Here is a 21,228-nt window from a genome sequence, read left to right on the forward strand (position 1 = left end):
ATTCAAGGTTTTATGTGATTCCTAGTTTCTACAAATGTTACTCTATTCCTTTTCAGAAGTCTTAGCTGACATAGACAATGAGGCCATTTACACCTGGCATTAACATGCATTTTCTGCCATCAGATTGCAATCAGATTGTGCTTGACCACATTAGCCTGATTTAATTTACACTTGGCGTGAACATGCGTTTTGGGTGATGAGATTGCAATCTGATGGCAATTTGATCACACAAAATGGGGCATACAGTTGCTGTATCCAGATTGAGAGGACACATTGCATATACACTTGTGTTCAATGTGTACACAATGCATCCAAGTGGATCATCAAGTGGTCAAGCACAATCTGATTGCAATCTGATGGCAGAAAATGCATGTTAATGCCAGGTGTAAATGGCCTCTTAAATTGCACAGTTGATTGTTGACTGTTGACAAAATGTGCTATTGTAAGTCACTTTGGATGAAGGGGTCAGCTTAATGATGTAATGCAACGTAATATATGTGCACTTTGGGGGGTACCCTTACCCCTGGTTCGAGTTATAGCCAGAGAGCTATAGGGTCCCCCTACATTTATTTCCTCAAATTGTGGCTGTTTGAAGCCAGATTTAGAGGAATATCTCATTTTAAATTAACATTAGGTTTAGACTGTTGTGTGATGATGTCATTATTCATTGCAGCGCAGAGTAAAATTCCTTTTGGATATGTCATTACGCACAGCCTTGCCACGCCAGGACATCAAATTCTGCTGCTAAAATTGGGTATTAGCAGATAATTCAGTGAGGCAATCAACTATAACTCACTGAGAAACTTTTATCACATCGCAAAGAGGGAAATGAATTGAGAAAACTTGTTGGACAATGCACATAGGCTATTAGTGGAGGTTATTAATGTAGTGCATGTAGGGAGGATGAGCCGCCCTTATTTTTTAAAAGAGATGGGGGACTTTATATAATATATATTTTTTTTTTCATAAAATTTTAATCAAATGTGTTTTTCCTTAATAAAATGCATGGTATTCATGTGCTTCGACAGTGACACCAGTAGGGCACTGATGGAGCGGCATGCAGACATAGTCTGTGCCCCACTGGTACTGTCCCCCGCTGTCTGTCGTGCCCTCAGGGGTACACTAGAATAACATTACCCCTGAGGGCGTTTCATTTCCTTGGTCATTTATCTCATGCTAATCTATGATTGGTTGAAAAACAAATGCAATTCACAGGGAACAGTGAAGCCTCAACAGCCCTCACCAATCACTACCAATCAATTAATTTATTCAACCGTATTGGTTGTTGATTGGATAGATCGGTAAGATTGACATTGTATTGTCCAATGATGAATGAGTCTCTCAACGCTGAATCCAGCTCACTAATAGGAAGTGATGACATCAAAATTCCACTTTGCTGTGATGACCTGACAGTAATCTATAGATTTACATGACAGTAGCAGCATATTATATTTTCCCCTTCTTCTTTTTATTTATTTTTTATCAAGCAGTAAGTTAGCTCACAAGCCAGACAGTCGTTGCATTGCATTACGCGAGCCAACACGAGTTTAGAGCCGGCGGCCGCGGTACGCGCGGAGGCTGAAATCTCCGCAAACACTGGGATATATGCACGTCTCGGCTGCATGCGGTTACACTGTCTTTACAACAGCTAATGTCACCAGTACAGTAGTGGAGTGGTTTTGATTTATTTATTCATCAAATCTTTTACTGACAAACTAACTGTAAATAGCTTACTTTTTTTTTTAGGTGCATTGCATTGCTCAGCCAGAAATTATTCCCAGATCAACTCCGTTTCTCTTGGGCCTAAAATGCACCAGATGACATCTGTTTAATCCATCTCATTTGTTTGTTTAAATAATCCAGATTGTTTAATCAACCTGAATTGAAAATTTGCAAAAATTCACCAGCTTCTCACAACAGTTGTAGCCTGTTTTCAAAGTGGGGTCCTCAGCAAAAAGGGGGGATAAACTATTTTCACTATATTTCCGTCCATAAGTAACACAATCTAAGCTAGTGTAGAAGTGAGTAACTAACCTAATAATAACCATAACAGCACAAATAATTGACGGTTGTCTGTGATGTTCACCTTTATGAATTATTAAGCACATCATCTCATCATTTATGTCATTTGCATGTATCCTATTGTTTTTGTTCTCTCAATTTCCATTGGAAAAACGATTGGAAATTCACAAATGCATGTATCAAATTGTTGTCATGTATCAAACTGTTGTCATGCATCAAACTGTTGTCATGCATCAAACTGTTGTCATTTATCAAACTGTTGTCATGTATCAAACTGTTGTCATGTATCAAACTGTTGTCATGTATCAAACTGTTGTCATGTATCAAACTGTTCTTGCACTTTTCACAGAAACACTGGTCCTCAGCTGTGATGAATGTCACGACCAGGCTAGCTGTGGGACTGTGGAGCACACGTCCAGTGGCCGGGCTTTGTCTTGTGTCTGTAAGAACGGCTTCGAAGGCGACGGTCTCGCCTGTAATCAGAGGTGGGACCAAGTCATTGTTTTGTCTCAGGTCTTTGCACTCAAGCCCAAGTCAAGTCTCGAGTCCTACATTTTGAGATTTGAGTCCTAAATAAGTCCTCCCCATCTGTAACTTTCAATTCTGCACGCTTTATTGCAATTCTTTTTTATTTGACCACCACATAGTTTTTTGTATGCAAACTAAATGATCTTTGGCATCTTTGGTGGCGCTCAGTAACGTAACATTAATTCTTCATGGTTCTCTCCTGCGACTTGATTGGATACTGTTAGATTTGTTGAAACAAATTGGATCTGGGGACTGAAGTGTTGAAGTGCTGGGAATGAATAGAATGTTAGTTGATTCAGGAAATGAATTGATTTGTGGCACACTTTTTAAATAATATTATTTTTGTTGTCTCAAGTTCAAGTCATGTGACGAGTTCACACCTCTGCCTGTTACAGTGCAAAGCTCTGCCGTGACTCCGCCTCCTGCTGCGGCCATGGTTACGGCTGGTCTCCAGAGAGCGGCTGTGTGGACGTGGATGAATGCTCACTCCCTGCTCCACCCTGCAGCCCCCCCCACCTCTGTTACAACACGCCTGGCTCCTTCCAATGCCTGCTGCCTCCCTCCAAAGTCAGATCCACCAGATCGGTTCAGTTCTCCTGCGAGGGCAGGTCTTGTCCATTAGGCACAGACTGCATCAATGTCAATGGGGCCCTCCGCTGTGTCGACCCGTGTGACCACTACAGTGTACTGAATGACGCCTGGCGTGCAACAAATTACGATCACAGAGATGATAACATACCTTACCGGTGTGACAACACCGTTAACTGGCAAGGCTGGTATCGCCTGTACCTGGGGCAAAGCAGTGCTCGTATACCAGAGAGCTGTGTGGATCAAAGCATGTGTGGAACCTCCGCTCCTCTATGGATAACAGAGCCTCATCCCACACTTTCGGATGAGATTGTACAACGCAGCGTCTGCGGCCACTGGACCCAAGGCTGCTGCACTTTTCCCTCAACTCCTATCCATGTCAAATACTGTTCTGGACACTACTATGTCTACAAGCTTGTGACGCCACACGGTTGCGCTTTAGCTTACTGTGCAGGTATCAACCCAATGCAAATATTTACCTAATAATTTGAATGTTACAAGAAAATGCATCATATCTATTCCATATCCAAAACCACTGTAGAAATTGTTCTCACTCTGAACTGTATGAACACTTGTCAACTGTGACGCAGTAATTGTTGCACTGCTTGTTTTTCATTTTGAATAGAAGTGGATCTTACACCTCCCCCACCTCCCCCACCTCCAACAACAACAACTTCCTCACCTCCAACAACAACAACTCCCTCACCTCCAACAACAACGCTGCCAACGACTTCACGACCACCGGCCACTCCCAGCAGCACGGCAGCAGCAGCAGACAACAGCACAGCGGCGGAGGGGCAGGTCCGCCTGGCTGATGGGGGGAACAGCTCGTGCTCTGGTAGAGTGGAGGTCTTCCACCAGGGACAGTGGGGGACGGTGTGTGATGGTGACTGGGACCTGCTTGATGCCCAGGTGGTGTGTAGACAGCTGGGCTGTGGCAGGGTCCTGGCAGCCCCACAGAGAGCACGTTTTGGACAAGGCACAGGGCCCGTCTGGCTCGGTGATGTCAGGTGTTCAGGTGGAGAATCAAAGCTCACGGAGTGCAGCCACCAACGGTTTGGATCCCACAACTGCAGTCACCAAGAGGATGCTGGTGTTGTCTGTGAAGGTAAATACAAGCTGCACAAATTACTGTTGTCTCCCGACAGGAGGCCCAACCTAGCTTGCCTCAACAGGTTTCAAAAGATAGGCTAGTGGCGAATAGACTCGTCCTGCTGCTTTCTACTCCCTATTGTTTCCCCTGATGCTTTTAGTTATATTCTATAAGTGACCTACAATAAAAGACAACATAAAAAGCCCCATTAGTTAATGACAGCTCTATTTTCAAATGAGTACAAGTTGATGTGGTTGCAGGAAATTAGTTATGGGGATGGAGAGGTCTCTGAGAGAGCGATCTTTCCACCGGGAGGAAGAATAGCTCTGTCTTTTCAAGATGTGGGCAGACATCCAGGCACTGATGTCTTTGAGACGTGTGGAGAGGCAGAAACAAGACCAGAGGACAGAGAAGAATTGATAAGGGTAGTGAGGAAGATGTTGGTGGAGATGGTTTGGAGAAGGGAGGAAGGGATAAGATCAAGGGGGCAAGAGGTGGCTCGGTTAGACCTGACATGTTTAAGGACATCTTCAGGGGCGAGGGGAAAGAAGGAAGCAAGCCCAGGGACAGGGGGCAGAGAAGCAGGTTTGGAGTAAGAAATAGTGTTGTTAGTGGCTGGATGATGGAAGGAAGAGCTGATTTCATCCACCTTCTTAGCAAAGGTAGGTGACAAAATGATCAGCTGAGAGGGAAGGAGGAGAGAAGGTGTAAAACAGTTTACTGAGTTGGAGGCAGAAGACTGGATTTCAGAGATGAAGAAGGAAGTCTTTGCTGTCGACACAGCAGATGTGAAGTTGGAGAGGAGGAGGTGGTCAGAGATTCAGACAGCCAGCAGGAGGAGAGGATCAAGCAGGTTTAGTTTTGAAGGAAGAGAAAAAGTTGAGCTCTAACCAACTGCAACCAGATTCCAACCAAAAAGTGTTCCACTGACCAAGAGAGCAGATAGCTCCTTGCAGACAAAATGTACACAAAATATACACAAAATAAATACTGTAAGTCAGTGTTTAAGGATCTGCTGTCACTTTGGTCTGACTTTGGTCTCACTTATCATATTTTCCTGTTTCTCTCCCACTCCTTTCTTTGTTGACCTCACATGTCTGTTTGTAGTGCCGCGCCCTGCACTGCAGGGTGCTCAGGTGGTGTGTGGACGTGAGCGGCTCCAGATAGCTCTGTCTGTGGCTGAGCTGGCGTCTTCTGACTTGAACGCGCTCTCCGCTCACCTGGCAGACATCCGCTGCTCCAACGCCAGCGTGCAACACGGGAAGGCGTGGTATGGAGTGGAGCGCCAGGCGGGCGTGTGTGGAAACACTCTGACGGTGAAGATCTGACCACTACCTGCTATCTGAGTGTTTTGGAAGCCGGTTTTGTTCTGTTCTGTTCTGATCTGTTCTGTTCTGTTCTATCCTGCCAGGTTGGGCAACAGTGAGCTTACAGTTACGCACTAGATTAACCATATGATTTATGGCATTCTAATGTATTTTAATTGTATTGTTTATTCCTGCAGCGTTCATTATTACAACTACTAATATTGATCCTCATAGGGAAGCTTTTCACTCACTCGCCTGCAGGGAGGTCAGAGTTCAGGGTTATAAATAAATAAATAAATAAATAAATAAATAAATAAATAAATAAATAAATAAATAACTTTTGGTCTCTATAGCTAATTTCACCATTCATGACACCTGGATGGGTGGATTCTATACAGTTTATACAGTCTATGGCTGCAAAAAAGTGCATTTGTATTGACTGTAATGGCAAAATGACCCTATCCTAGTATGAACCTACTCAGGTTTCTCTAAACAACACTTGGCCACCCTGCTGCTTGTGGCCGAGTCTCTAGCTGACCCGATCCTTTAGTTAACTGATCATTCAATCCGCCTCTGTGTTTCAGACCAACAGCAGCCATGTGATCTACTCCAACAGTTTATTTGTCTACTCTGTAAACCTGTCCTGGGCCCTCCCTGTCAGAGTCCCCTTCTCCTGTGCCTATCCCCTGCACAGCAACACCAGCCTGGATGTGGCTGTCAGACCCTACCTGCTGTAAGAAGTTTTTTCTCATTTCTGTTCATGACTGTGACCACACACTTTAAAATACTCAGTGGTGGAAAGAGCCTACTCGAATATCCTACTACTCAAATAGAAGTACTGTTACTTTGCTGATATTATGATACTGGTGTAAAAGCCTACTTAAAAGTAAAAAGTAGCTCTGCATACAAAATGTACTCAGAGGAAAGTTACATTTTAGAAAACAACAGTTTTAGGTCTGATCTTTCAAAATAAAGTGCACAAACAAAGTAAAACCAGATTATTACTCCACCAAGGAGTTTATGTTTTTGGTGGCGTTTGTTTGTTAGCAGGACTGTCCATCTGCCACTAACTAATTAAAAAAATAATTTTTTAAGTCTTGTGTTTTCTTGGCAGCCTCTCAGGTGGTGTTTCTGGCTCGGGTACCAAAGCCAGCGCCTCCATGTCTCTGTTCCGGACCTCGGGCTACACCGAGCCATACCCGCCCGGCCGGGTCTCTCTGCCCCTGGGTGACCCGCTGTACGTGGGCGTGTCCGTGGACGAAAGCGACCCCAGCTTTGTGGTCGTCCTGGAGGACTGCTATGCCACTCACTCCTCCAACCCTGACGATCCTATCAGATACTCTCTCATTCACAACAAGTATGTCTCCCTCTCAAAGCCCCATTATGTAACTTTTTTAACCTTAATATAACAGCTTTTTAATCATTTTGATGGCACAGTGACTTTGGGGTTATTTGGAGCTATTCTTTTGAGTGAATCAGGACAAGCAGAAACAGTCAAATAAGGCTGATATCTGAACCTACAAACAGGGAAGTGTAGCATTTAGGTGTGGGCGCAGTTTCCCCAATTAGAAAAACTACAGAATGTGGCTTTGGGAATGGGACACATATAATTTGTCCAAAAAGGTCAAGCTCAAATGTCTACCTTTTTGCTGCGATCATTGAGTCCAAATGGTGTTTGTCTCCAAAACCCAACACAAAGACCAACCCACATATCCGGCGGCTCCATGTCACACACTGATTTCAGTGGGTGGGAGGACTAGCCTTGACAGACAACTCCTTCCACCAATCAGCGTGGGCAACTATGACGCGTTCCTAACTGGCCCGGTTCAGAGCCGTGTAGATAGAAGAGTCCCGACATCTCCATTCACTCCAATGGACCAGTTTTTTACTCTCAAGAGTTCCAGGGAGTAAGGTCCTGGATTAAGCAGCACTGTCGAGTTGCAGAAAAATACACAGTTTGTGTTGTACTCTGAAAGGGTTTTCCCCCCTTGAATCAAATTGTACATTATCAGCTTTATTTTAGCATGCAAAAGTAGCGCGAGACCCATTCCTGGCTGTTCATTGGCTAATGAGTCTCGCATTTTGGTCCTCCGCTGACGCCACTCTCTCTCTAGAGGACACTAGCCCGGTTATATCATCAACTAGGACACAGTCCCTGATTGGTCTGGTTACATTGTCATTTCAGCAAGCTGATGAGGTCACATGATCAGGATGGTTTTAACGAGGGTATCTTTCTATGAGGCAACAGTACTACAAGATACTTTACAAGATACTTTAACCACTGATTGATAAAATACTTCTCATGAATGCTCCTGAACACATCATCAGTGATGTAACCTCGGATCATGTTTGTGCCCAAAGAGAATGGAAAAGTGATGATGTCTGTCTGTATGCCTGCCTGCCTGTCTGTCTGTCTGTCTGTCTGTCTGTCTGTATGCCTGTCTGTCTGTCTGTCTGTATGCCTGTCTGTCTGTCTGTCTGTCTGTCTGTATGCCTGTCTGCCTGTCTGTCTGTCTGTCTGTCTGCCTGTCTGCCTGTCTGTATGCCTGTCTGTTTGTATGCCTGTGTGTCTGTCTGTCTGTCTGTATGCCTGTCTGTCTGTCTGTCTGTCTGTATGCAGGTGTCCCAGTGACAATCGACAAGTGAGAGTGGATGAGAGTGGCTCCTCCTTCCGTGCTCGTTTTTCTGTCCTGCTCTTCCTGTTCGATGGGGGAGAGGACCGAGACGTCTTCCTGCACTGCAGCTTCAGCATGTGTGAGCGCAACAGTGCCCCCTGCACCCCGGTGAGTCACACAGCCTGGTCTCGCTTGGCCAAACTATCTCCACACTTCACTAGCGCAGTAGCGTTGGAGAGAGTCTGGCACAACCTACGCTCATTCTGGTATAGGGGGAAAAAAACGCACTGCCTTGTTTACATTTCTTTAAACCAATCACAATCATCTTGGGCGAGGCTAAGCCCAGTGACGGTGTCCTTGCGAAATAGCGTTTGGGGTGACTTGTTTTGGAAGCAAATGTCTAAATCCCTGCATAAGAAAATGCCACATAAAAGAGTAGCCTGTAGCCTGCGTTGTGTTGAGAGTCCTGGCAGCAACCCATGTTAAGTGCTTGCCCAGTGGTGGAGCGGCACCGACATCCCACTTCCAAAGGGCACATGCAAACCACTACGCATGCCCGTAGCTACCATTGAGGACACCGAGGTCATGACCTCGGTATTAAAAAATAAATAAAAAATGCAACAATTTGCTTCCTCTCTGTGTGCTATAGAAGGAAGAGACATAGCTCACCACAACGTTCAAATTTTGCATTGGGGCTAGATTGGGGCTAGAGTTTGGAGACAGTTCTATTGAAGTGAATGGGTAGCCTAAGTAACTACCCTGTAAGTGATGTTTGTGTAGATGGGCCATTGTATTTAATTGAGCAGTATTCTGCCATGTGTAGCACTGTAGACATTTACAGATAACTAGGACCAGGGTCTAGGTTCAGATGAGCAGTATTAACTAGGGATAAACCAGGAAAAACGGACCACAGACCAGGGGATAAGTTTGAACTGCCGGCTTATTTATAGAAACATTTAGTAGTAGACATACATATAGATTGGTACCACAAACACATTTAACACACACAGGAATTAGAATGAAATCCCCTTGAAACCAAAAGCCAAAGTAAAAGATATTAGGGGTGGGAGAAAAAATCGATTCACCTAAGTATCGCGATTTTTAATGTCACGATTTTTTGAATCGATCTTTTATTCCAGAATCGATAATCGCAAAAGCAAAAAAAAAAAAGAAAAAAAAAAAAAAAAAATTTTGTGCCCGCAGTCAGGCCACTAACTGAACAGCAGGCCAGGCGCCGCCTACTGGTTTACTAGTGGTTTTATTACTTTATTAGTTAGTCTGAAGTAATAATTACACTTCAGGGTTAAAGTGGGTGCATCTTTGGGCTTCAAACGTCGGCCCATATCGGCCTGGCCTGCTTGGTATCTAATGCCCGGCCTGAATTATGATCCCAGTACGCCCCTGTTTTTAACTATATCGCCCAGCCCTACTCATGATATATAATATACAGTCTCTAGTGTATGATTCAACTTTTCCCATGTTCTAATCTAGTGTAAAAAGCAAACAAACTGAAAAAAGAAAAGAAAAAAAGAAACAAAAATCGCAATAAATCGTAATATCGAATCGCAATAATCGTAGAATCGCAATACTTAAGAATCGCAATATATATCGAATCGGCACCCAAGTATCGTGATAGTATCGAATCGGGAGATAAGTGAATCGGCACAGCCCTAAAAGATATGCAAATGTCCCTTCTTATCTCAGTTTAGTTTGATTTAAACCTATTTGAGTTTAAGAGATAATTTCCACTTATCCTTTAAGTTGTTATTTAGTTCCCTTTGAACGGTTATTTTCCCTTTGAGGTATAACTCAATTTCAAGTTCTTTTCTCAGTTAGGCCTATTTTAGTCTACTTTAGTTGTAGTTTTCAGTAATACAACCCTTCAACATAAAATAAATTGGAAAATAAAATACCACTGTGAATACAGTATCAAAATCAAAACTCAAATAGTCAGATCTGTTATGATCAATTACTCAAATATCACTCTTAGGTGTGTTCTCAGTCCTCTTAAATCCTGTACCAGTCCGATGAACTTCACTGCGTGTTGCAGCACGATACGGAATGTTTTAATCCTACCGCGATCCAGGTAGATGATGAATCAAGAGTCCTTATCCTTGGAAGTGGTCTTGCAGCAGAAGACGTCCGTCCAATGCGATCTCTCCTATGGGTGGCTCGCCATCTGGTTTCCCCAGCTCAGTGTGCCAACACCAAGCAACCGATCCCCACAATAAACCTGGCCAAATCCTTCTTCAAACTCAACACTAAAACAGGAATCCAGTAAGATGACAGCAGGTGAACACGAAATCTTCCAAAAACGGGCAAAAATAAAGGTTTACAGTTCCTCAAACTAGCTTCTTTTGTCTTAATTTCTCTTCTCCAACATTCAATTTGCGACGGCTCTCTTCCTTGTCAAAGTGCATCTGACGCAAGCTTTACTTTTCCTCTCTCTCTCTCCGAGAAGAGCCTGGTGACGCGAGGTTACTCTCTCTCTAGCAAGCAGCGCTATCGCCACTCTGATTGGCTGTTCACCATTTCACTAGTTAAAGGAACAGTACGCAAAGTGAATGATAAAATAACAATGTAACTAATATTGTGACTTCACATTGATTAACCTAATATTAATTTGCTTCAAACTTAACCTTGGTTACAGTAAGTGATGTTTGTGTAGATGGGCCATTGTATTTAATTGAGTAGTATTCTGCCATGTGACCTGTATGCAGAATATATATATGGGGAGACATTTATTTTTTGTATCATTGTAAAGCAACAGCACAGTAAAACGATATTAATCTAACATGATGTCTGTAGTTCTTTATAGATCTACCCTAGCATTTTACTTTAAAATGGACAACGTTTTCTAACCGGGGGGGAAAAAGCCCCCCTGGACCCCCATGCCGCGTTAAAATGACCTCTGTATTTCTCTCGGTATTTCTTAAACCCTGGCTACGGGCCTGCCACTAAGAGCTAGCTGCCTTGGCGGAGCTGGTTAACAGGCCTTTATACTATGAGTTTAATCAAATTACTCGCTACCACTCGCATACTCGCATTCATTCGGTAACACATAAACTTGCCATTTTAAGCATGTAGGTTGCTAACTCGCAGGTTGTTGTTTTCTACACAGCGACACGTACTTTGAAAACACGGCGATACCGGGAGCAGAAGGGGAACCTGAAATGGACAATGGCAGAGTTTATACCGGAAGCCTACTGCGTTTGAGTCAGACTACACTCTAATAAATAAAATAAAATAAAATGTTGACATGTTACATTTCTGCAATCCATGGATGGAGTGTCGTGAACCTTTGTGAACCAATACGCGTCATATCAACATTTCTAGATATATCATGTAAATAATGCTATTGTAACGGTAGTCAGTGGGTTGTGCAGTGAATAAACCTCTCAGACTCGAGGGATGGTCTAGTGACTGATGCTAAAGCCCGTGGGTTTTAGCCTCCTTGCTAGAGCGTCCGCCTCCAATGCCGTAGGTTCCTGGTTCAATTCCCATGCTGCGGGGGGCTTCACAACGTGGGTTTCAATGGCACAGTGGAATGTCGGGGTGGTGGATATGCGTACGCCTTTTACACCGGGGTTCGTGTCCCAGCATGTTCAAAGTCTGCATTTCAACCACAAGTCACATTTAATGTTGTTATTTAACCCAAACCCTAAGCTTAACCAAGTTGTTTTACGTGCCTAACCATAACCCAAGTTATCATTTGCGCAACATTATCAAATGAATGCTGTGATGTTTTCAATTTTTAACTGACATTTTCAAATTGATGTTGGAAACACTCCTGTGGTTGGAGGACTTGTTGAAATATAATAAATATAATATTATTTGGTTCAGAAAGTTAATATTGAACATATCAGTGGTTTGCAGAATTGGAACATGCCAATGTTTTATTTTGTGGCCTAGGTTGGTTTGTGTTAACACCCCCCCCCCCCCCCCCCCCCCCTCACAGGTTTGCTCCAGAAGGGGGCGTCGCTCTGTTTCCACATCTGCACCCATCAAGCCCCTCACCATCGGACCAATCACCTGTGAGTATGAAACACAGCCTGCTATAGAGAATCACAGGAATGAGTCCGGGTTCGTCAGCAAAAAAGTGAATGGGGTTTTAGAATGGGGATTTCACTTAAATGCATCAAATAAGGTATGTGGTTATAATGCATTTAAGTGAAATCCCCATTCTAAAACCCCATTCACTTTTGCACTGAAGAACCAAATGGCGGCAATTTCTGGATAAAGCCTACAAAAATACGTCATCTCTGTGGTACTCTATTGTTCAGGGTTGATGTCTCGGTATTGTCTGTAGTAACCATAACATTTCTTTCTTTCTTTCTTTCTTTCTTTCTTTCTTTCTTTCTTTCTTTCTTCTGGATCTTTAGGGGAAAAGCCACTCGAGTGAGCCAGCAGACAATCACATCCCACTTTGTATTGATATTATTTTGATCTAATTTTCTTTTGATTAATATTATAAACACTTTGCTGTACCTGTACGAGGACCACAATGGAAACAAGTCCTGGACTTTATTGTGTTTAATTCCTCGACAATTTTAATACTGGTGTATGGGTTTTATCTATTCATTGTGTATTTCTTAACATCTGTCATGAATGAATTCATTCATTTATTATAAGACGACAGAAAATGTTAAAAAAAACTGGGATGACCTGAGTAAAGACAGGCTCCAAAAAACCCAAAACAAACTAATGACGGTCATCCTTATTAACCTCAGTCCAAGAACGCACATTAGCGTTATAAACTTCTCATGGTCTATAAAATATTACATGACCTTTGTCCTAATTATTTTAGTAAGTACTTTCAGTCTGTTCAGGACACTCATAGCCTGAATACGAAGGCTAGTGTGGCAAACATGAAACTACCCAATCTGAAAAGCAAAAGTTGGGAGAAGTACATTCCTATATATGGGAGGGAGGAGTGGAACAAGATCCCTAATGAAATTAATTCTGCAAATTCTCTGAATGGTTTTAGAAACCTTTTGAAAACATTCTTGCTGGGTAAGCTAGAGTAATGTGTGAGCCTTTCATTGAAATGTTTTTTGAACTTATGTTGGTTTATATCTCTTGGTCTTTTTACCCTTGACTGTTCTGTATTGTTTATATCAGTGGTTTTCAACTGGTCTATAGCCTCAGGACCCACATTTTTCCTTACTCATTAAGTTGCGACCCAAATTTCAGATTTTTTTATACCACTCAAATGTATTTCACAAAAAATAGTGCAGTAATGCACAATGCCTTCATGCACTGTTAAAATCATGAAATAAACAAAAAAGGTGCAACGAAATTGCAACTAGGGCTAAAAACCCAATGTCATGAAAAGGCAGACTTATCTTGAATTACAGACCTATATATTTTTTAAACAAGTTAACCTGGTGATGCTCAAGTTTAAAAAAAATCTGAATTCTTTCTCTCAAACAGTCGAGACATAATTTTGGTTGTTAGATTTTTTCCCCCCACAGGTGTCTACGACCCCCTCAAGGTCGCGACCCACCAGTTGAGAAACCCTGGTTTATATGATGCTATGTGTTACTGTATGTCCTGTTTTTATAAGACCAGGGACCATGTTGGAAATAAGTGTTTACACTTTTACATGTCAATCCCTTGGATTTTGTTATTCTATATCCAAAATAAAACCAATCAATCAAGCAATCAAATCACACCCTGTCGTGTCGTTTCTGTTACGATGTATGTATAATACTATCATACTGTATATTGGATCTGTTTTAGCTCACTAGCAACTCTATTTTAGTTCTAAACCACAATCCTTTTCATCTTTGTATCTTTTGTGGGACCTTTGTGGAATCAAAAGGAATTCACTACGTGATGTTTGATTTATATAAAAAATGAATGAGCAAACAACATTTAACGTTTATTCTCAAATTCAGCCAGTGAGATACATTTCTGTAAAACATCAACAACAAACACACAAGGGCATATGTGGCAAAGGTAATTTAGTTTTTAGATTAGTTGAGAAAGTCGATAAAACTTGAAAGTGATGTGAGAGAATTAAATACAGCAATAAAATACAATGATGAAATGTGAGATAAAAACCCATAAGTGCTTATAAAAACATCTCACGTCAAAACAAATGAAAGTAACAAAACAATATGAAACAAAACAAAGAAGCAAAAGCCATGGATTTGGATAAAATCTAAAAGATTAAAAATTAAAGCTGCGGTGATCGTGCTCTTGAACCTCCGCGCCATCACGGTGTAATGCCGCCGCCATGTCGTTACTGGACACCGACCGGTCGCTCTCAATTTTCATGTGTCTTGGACACTGCACAAAGAATTTAAATGTTACTTCCTGTGTCCACTATGTGGCACTATGGCAGGGGTGGCCAAACAGCCAGAGACTAGAGTCCAAAAAATACCACACATGTATCTGGCTGTTCTCATTCACTGTTCATACTATAGGAGGCCCAACCTTTCAAGTCAGAGACTGCTGTTTGTACCCCAGCGTGTTCAAAGTTAACGTTTCATCCAACTGCAACCACATTTTCCCCCTTCAATTTCCAAGGTATATGATTGGTTTGCAGTGGTTGGCTCTCATACTAAAGTCAAAGTGGTATACAGTATATAAGCATGGTCTGTAACAGGCAGTGTGTTAAGAACACACACAATTGAAGAGCCGCATAAGAATAAGCAAAGAGCCGCATGCAGCTCGCAAGTCTCGGGTTGGCCACCCCTGTGCTATATAACTATAAATATTAGCATGTAGATGTGATGTCTTCTGGCTGGGACTCTTATCAAACGTCAAGTTTGTGGGGCAGATGTGCTTGTACAGTTCAGTTACAAACCACTTCCTGTTTCATGGCAAATAATGCATCGCTATGTGCTGTTGTAGATGAGAACTGCACCATCATCAAGGTCTTCAGGCTTTTCTGACCACATTTGAGGTGGATCTGGTCAACCTGCTAGGAGGAGTACATCAAAGTGTAAAACATGTAATTCCCTGTTGCCAGTAGGTGGCACTATGACTATAACTGAATATTATCATGTAGATGTCTTCAGGCTGGGACGTTTGTGAAGTTTGTACTTGGCCAATTTCTCCCCCTGCTGCCCCGGTTGCTGCTCCACCCTCTTCCGATCTGGGGAGAGCCGAGACTAGCACCATGCTTCCTCTGACACATGCGCAGTTGCCAGCCGCTTCTTTTCACCTGATAGGGGTAGGACTTCACGGGTAGGACGTAGCACATGGGAGGATCACGCTATTCCCACCAGTTCCCTTCCGTCCTGACCAGGCACCCCGGCCGACCAGAGGAGGTGCTCGTGCAGTGACCAGGACACATGCCCCCAATCCGGCTTCTCTCCCGCAGGCACCAGCCAATCGTGCCTGTATGGATTGGATGCCCGACCAAGCCGGAGGTAACACGGGGGTGCGAACCTGCAACCCTTGTGTTGGATAATCAGAATCAGAATCAGAAAGACTTTAATGATCCCCGGGGGGAAATTGGGACAGGTTACAGCAGCTCGCACTCAGAACACACATAGCATAAAATAAGACGGTAATAAAATGCAATAAAGCAAGCAAAAATAAAGTAAAGTAGAGTAAAGTATAATAAAGTAGGATGTACATTACGTGTCAAATTGCAGTTATTGCACACTGGACTTATATTAAATCAGCTTGCCCGACACCAGTGGCGGCTCTAGTTCGTTCGGGGACCCGAAGGAAGCCATGGAGTTTGTACGGGCTATGAAGTGACACCCCAACTGATACGCACACACGTATACACACACGCACGCACGCACGCACGCACGCACGCACGCACGCACGCACGCACGCATGCACGCACGCACGCACGCACACACACACACACACACACACACACACACACACACACACACACACACATACACACACTCTTGAAAAGGCCAGGTGAGAATAATTTTTTGTGGGTTTTTCTTTTGGGTTTAAACAAGTAACAATGCCATATTTTCAATCTACAGCTATAATTATATTTTATATGGCATAGAAGCAAATGACTCTGCCAGTTATGGCCCTATATTAGATAGGTTACTCACCTGGCCATGCCTGTTTTCTTTTCTTTTCTTTTATTATTTTTTCCCTCTCTTTTCTTAAGGACTCAGGCATACATTACTAGTTTCAAAGTGACTTTTTTTTTTCTCTCCTCTTCTCTCTGGCAGTCGCGCGGATGCTGTCTGGAGTGCACATCTGAATCAGCTTAGGTCATGGACCTAAATTATTTTTGTTTTGTTTTTGGTATTTGCGCCTCGCCTCGGTGCTGGTGCTATGCACTGAGCCCTGTTATAGGGCTTCATCCGTTGCCTCTCAAGGACTGTACCGTATGTGTTTTATGTGTAGTGTTAATTTTGTATTTTTGTCTGTTTAAGTTTATGGCATTAGCACTAAGAGTCATGGTATTTGGAGTAGCTCTTACATCAACATTGTGGATTATTTTTCTATATGTCCAGCCATAGTATTAATAAACTGCGCTACGCTAGTTGGAATATTAATGGCCTTCGCCATCCTATTAAGAGAAAGAAAGTGCTGTGTAATCTGAAAAGTAAAAAACTTGATGTGATATATCTACAGGAAACACATTTAACTCCTGAGGAGTCTAGGAAGTTATGTAGGGATTGGATAGGACATGTTTTTTTCAGTGCTGGATCAACTAATAGTAAAGGGGTGATTATTCTAATTAATAAGAAATTGCAATTTAAATGTTTAAAAGAAGTAACAGACACTGAGGGAAGCATGGTCATTATTCTTGCAGAAATACAGGGACAAATGATAATACTGGCCAATATTTACGCACATAATGGGGATCACCCTGCTTTTTTTGTAGATCTGGAAACTAAACTCTTTGAATTAGGTGAATATCCTATTATTTTGGCTGGCGACTTTAATCTTATTTTGGATCCTGTTTTAGACCGTAGTAGTTCTCCTAGCATCAAACCACCCAAAACTGTCTTGACAGTGAAAGGTTTCTGTGAATCATTGGGATTAGTTGATGCTTGGAGGCTAATGAACCCAAGAGCAAGGGATTACACCTTTTACTCTCATGCGCATAACATGTATTCAAGAATTGATATGTTTTTGGTTTCTAAGATACTACTCCCTTCCACTTTATCCTGCTCTATAGGTCATATTCTGGTTTCTGATCATGCAGATATTTCACTTGAACTGTTACCTTACTATGAAACAATCAGACCACATAGATGGAGATTTAATGCATCTCTGCTACAAGACTCTAGCTTTAAAGAAGCCCTCAGGAATCAAATTAAGGAGTATATAGAATGTAATGTGTCCTCGGCTCCCTCTGCTGGGGTGGCTTGGGAAGCTATGAAGGCAGTCCTGAGAGGCTTTATCCAGCATGCTTCATACAAGAAGAAAATTAGCATAGCCAAAGTTACAGAATTGGAAAAAAAGGTTCAGACAGCTGAAACAATATTTAAACGGGATATGTCACCTATTAATTTGCAAAATTTGACACAATTAAAGTATGAATATAATAATTTATCATCACAGAAAGCGGAATTTTTGTTATTTAGAGCCAGGCAAAATTATTTTGAGTCAGGGGAAAAAGCAGGGAAACTCCTGGCAAGATATATTAAAAAGAAGGAATCCTCTTCAACCATTGCAGCTGTGCGCGATCAGGGGGGGAGCCTCATGACTAAACCAAGTGATATAAATAATACATTTAGAGAGTTTTACACAAATCTTTATACGTCTGAAAATACCTCAACAGATACTGAAATAAACTTCTTTCTTGAGGGCCTGAACCTTCCTAGATTAGATGAACAACAACGTGACTCGCTTGATGCCCTAATCTCTAGGTCAGAGATAGCTGATGTTATCAGAGGTCTGCCAGTAGGTAAATCCGCAGGACAGGACGGCTTCACTGCAGAAAAATGCTATGCAGATGAAGTGATGCCACTAATGCAACAGATGTTTGAGGAATCCTTTAATGTGGGAACATTACCACCTTCATTAACACAGGCAGTTATTACTCTTATACTCAAACAAGGTAAAGATCCGTCTGACTGTAAGAGCTTCCGCCCTATCTCGTTAATTTCTGAGGACTGCCAGATTCTGTCCAAGATTCTGGCTAATAGAATTAATAAAGTGCTTACATCACTGATACATCCAGACCAAGTGGGTTTCATCCCCCAGAGGAACTCTTCAGATAACATCAGACGCTTGTTAAATGTCATGTGGTCAGTCCGCAACATAGACTCCCCAGTGGCTGCCATTTCACTCGACGCCGAAAAAGCGTTTGACCGGGTTGAGTGGAGATATTTGCTGCTTACTCTTAAATCTTTCGGATTTGGCCAGAACTTTTTAAAATGGATAGAAATACTTTATAATCACCCACAAGTGGCAGTTCAGACAAATGGGTTAATCTCGCCTTATTTCTCATTAAGTAGAGGGACCCGTCAGGGCTCAAGCTTTTCACCACCAGCATTATTTTGTTTAGCTCTAGAACCGCTCGCTGCGGCTATACGCAGGAACCCTAATTTTCCTGGGGTAACCATTGGGGAGTCAGTACACAAACTTATGCTTTACGCGGATTATATACTTTTACTGGTGTCAGACCCTGTAAAATCAGTACCAGCTCTTCTAGATTCTATTGATTCCTTTTCTAAACTCTCAGGGTACAAGGTCAATTGGTCAAAGTCTGAGGCTCTCCCCTTGACTGCGTACTGTCTCAGTACTCTCTTTAAAGACTGCGCCTTTCAGTGGCCAACTGAGGGTATAAAGTATTTAGGAATCCTCTTCCCTCCAAAAATAGACGATGTAATTAAGGTGAATTTTGATCCTCTTTTTGGAAAGATTTCTGTTGATGTGGAGAGGTGGTCGTCTTTGTTTTTGTCCCTGTGGGGTAAAGTAAATGTGTTAAAAATGAATGTTATCCCGAAGGTAAATTACTTGTTACAGTCACTTCCACTATGTATCCCCATGACATATTTCAAGAAATTTGACAGGATTTGTAATAATTTTATATGGAACGGGAAAAAAGCCAGAATGCGACTTGAAAAGTTACAGATGCCTGTCGACAAGGGAGGCCTCGGGCTTCCAAAACTTATTTTTTATTATTATGCTTTTAGTTTAAGACATTTGGCCCAGTGGTCATTACCTCCTGAAAGGGCGCCTCCCTGGTTCGTATTAGAGCAAATGGGATTTCTCCCTCTCTCCCCTCTTGCCGGTATAACAGCTAAGCTGTCACCTACATTTCGGTCCCATCCTATCATCTCTCATCTTCAGACGGTCTGGAAAAAAGTTTCTTTAATCTTTAAGATTAACCCATATTTGAACTCAGAATCAGGGATTTGGCTAAACCCCAAGCTCCCTATAGGTAGAGCTCCCTTTTTTTGGAAGGAATGGAATAATAGTGGTATCAGTATGCTGGGTGACCTGTATGAGAGAGACACTCTAAAAACGTTCGAGACCCTAATGCAAGATTTTAGTTTACCTAGGACACAGCAGTGGCAATATTTTCAATTGAGGCATTTACTTGTGAAAACCTTTAGTTCAATTAATACCCCTCCGTCTCACTCGGATCTACTGAGTAACATAATAAGAACATTTGGTCTGGGTCACGAGGCATCACACTATTACTCCATGATTTTCAACCAAGCTCATAAAGGGAACTGGGCACTAAAACGAGTCTGGGAACATGATTTACATTGTTTATTTAATGAGAAGGAATGGGACCGAATATGTCAGAACTCAAAGAAAATGTCTAGGGATATTAGAATTAGATTAATTCAATTCAAAATAATTAATCGGTTTTACTGGACCCCATCAAGGTTGCATAGATTGGGGCTGAAAGACACAGCAAACTGTTGGAGGTGTGAGAGGGCAGAGGGTACTCTTTTCATGGCTCAGATCAAATCAAACCTGCGACCACATTTAAACCCTTCTGTTTCATGTGTTGTTTTTGTATTTCCTTGAAAGTCTTGTGTCCACCTTGGTCAATGTCCCTAATGTTTCCTGTTTTTGTTTCATTTGTGTTGCTTACCGGAATCGAAGCTCTGTGTGTGCCCACCTGAATTGTAAAGTTGAATGCCGCTTTCGTGTATATGTATGTCTCCTCTCCTCTTTACCCTATGTGTATGTATGTGTCACTTACATTGCTGTATGTGTATGTATGCCCTACGTATGCACTAATTTTCTTATTTCTTCTTTTAAACTTTTCTGTACCTCACCTGTCGAGGGACTGCGGATGGAAATTAGCTAAGGCTATAATCCGGCACATTTACTGTACATGCAAATGTTCATTAATGTTGCACTGTCCCTGAAATAAATAAATAAATAAATAAATAAATAAATAAATAAATAAATAAATAAATAAATAAATAAATAAATAAATAAATAAATAAATAAATAAATAAATTTTACATGCTTATGGTCATGTTCTGTTCTTCAAGATTTCTGGCACAAAGTTCATAAGAAAATCTGTGATATTGTGAAGTTTGATTTTCCTTTCTGTCCTAGACTTTATGTTTTGGGTGACCCCTCACTGCTCGCCCACTGTGTGGGTGAGGTAGCAGACTGGATCCAGACTAGTATTATGGTGGGGAGGCAAATAATAATGAGGGGGTGGAAAACAACAGGGGGACCCTCCATGCAGGAATGGCTGATTGAACTGGGAAGGGTGGCGTCCTATGAACATTTGTCCTATAGGATGCACAACAGATTGGAGGTCTTCGCCTTGAAATGGGGGACATATCTGGCTACTAATGTAGCGCAGGACACTTTACCATAGGGAAGGACTCTGGACTGATAGAGCTACATGATGTAAGATTTTTAAAAAAAAGTTGCTGTGCCTTTTTGTTTGTCATCGTTTGTCTGTTTTTGTCTGTTTTCTTTTTAAGTTATTTACTATGTATGAAGGATTGTACTGATGATTGTTGTGAAAATAATAAAAAACTTTAAATCAAAAAAAAAAAAAGTCAGCTTGCCCATTACATGTGCGTGGCTCAGCTAAGGCACAGTTAACCTATCGGATAGGCAGGGAAGCTCCCACTACACTACCCGGAAGCCAAAAATATCCAGAATTATTATCTATGAAATAAAAAAGAGGGACAATTCC

The 21,228-nt window shown here is 42.0% G+C and overlaps 1 protein-coding gene across 1 annotated transcript; it reads left to right on the top strand.

Moving 5' to 3' along the window:
* Nucleotides 1–4,042: 4,042 nt before the first annotated feature.
* LOC310775816 (uromodulin-like) lies at nucleotides 4,043–13,812 on the top strand (the record flags this gene model as incomplete). The annotated part of the gene is made up of 7 exons (XM_083635945.1): nucleotides 4,043–4,246; nucleotides 5,359–5,547; nucleotides 6,123–6,271; nucleotides 6,653–6,895; nucleotides 8,159–8,321; nucleotides 12,112–12,187; nucleotides 12,536–13,812. 7 exons carry the CDS (start codon nucleotides 4,043–4,045, stop codon nucleotides 12,553–12,555), a joined length of 1,044 nt encoding a protein of 347 aa, XP_083492071.1. The 3' UTR covers nucleotides 12,556–13,812.
* Between the last annotated feature and the right edge of the window lie 7,416 nt (nucleotides 13,813–21,228).

The sequence above is a fragment of the Poromitra crassiceps genome (genome assembly GCF_964638095.1).
Source record: "Poromitra crassiceps genome assembly, chromosome: 4".
In the NCBI taxonomy this organism is placed as follows: domain Eukaryota; kingdom Metazoa; phylum Chordata; class Actinopteri; order Beryciformes; family Melamphaidae; genus Poromitra; species Poromitra crassiceps.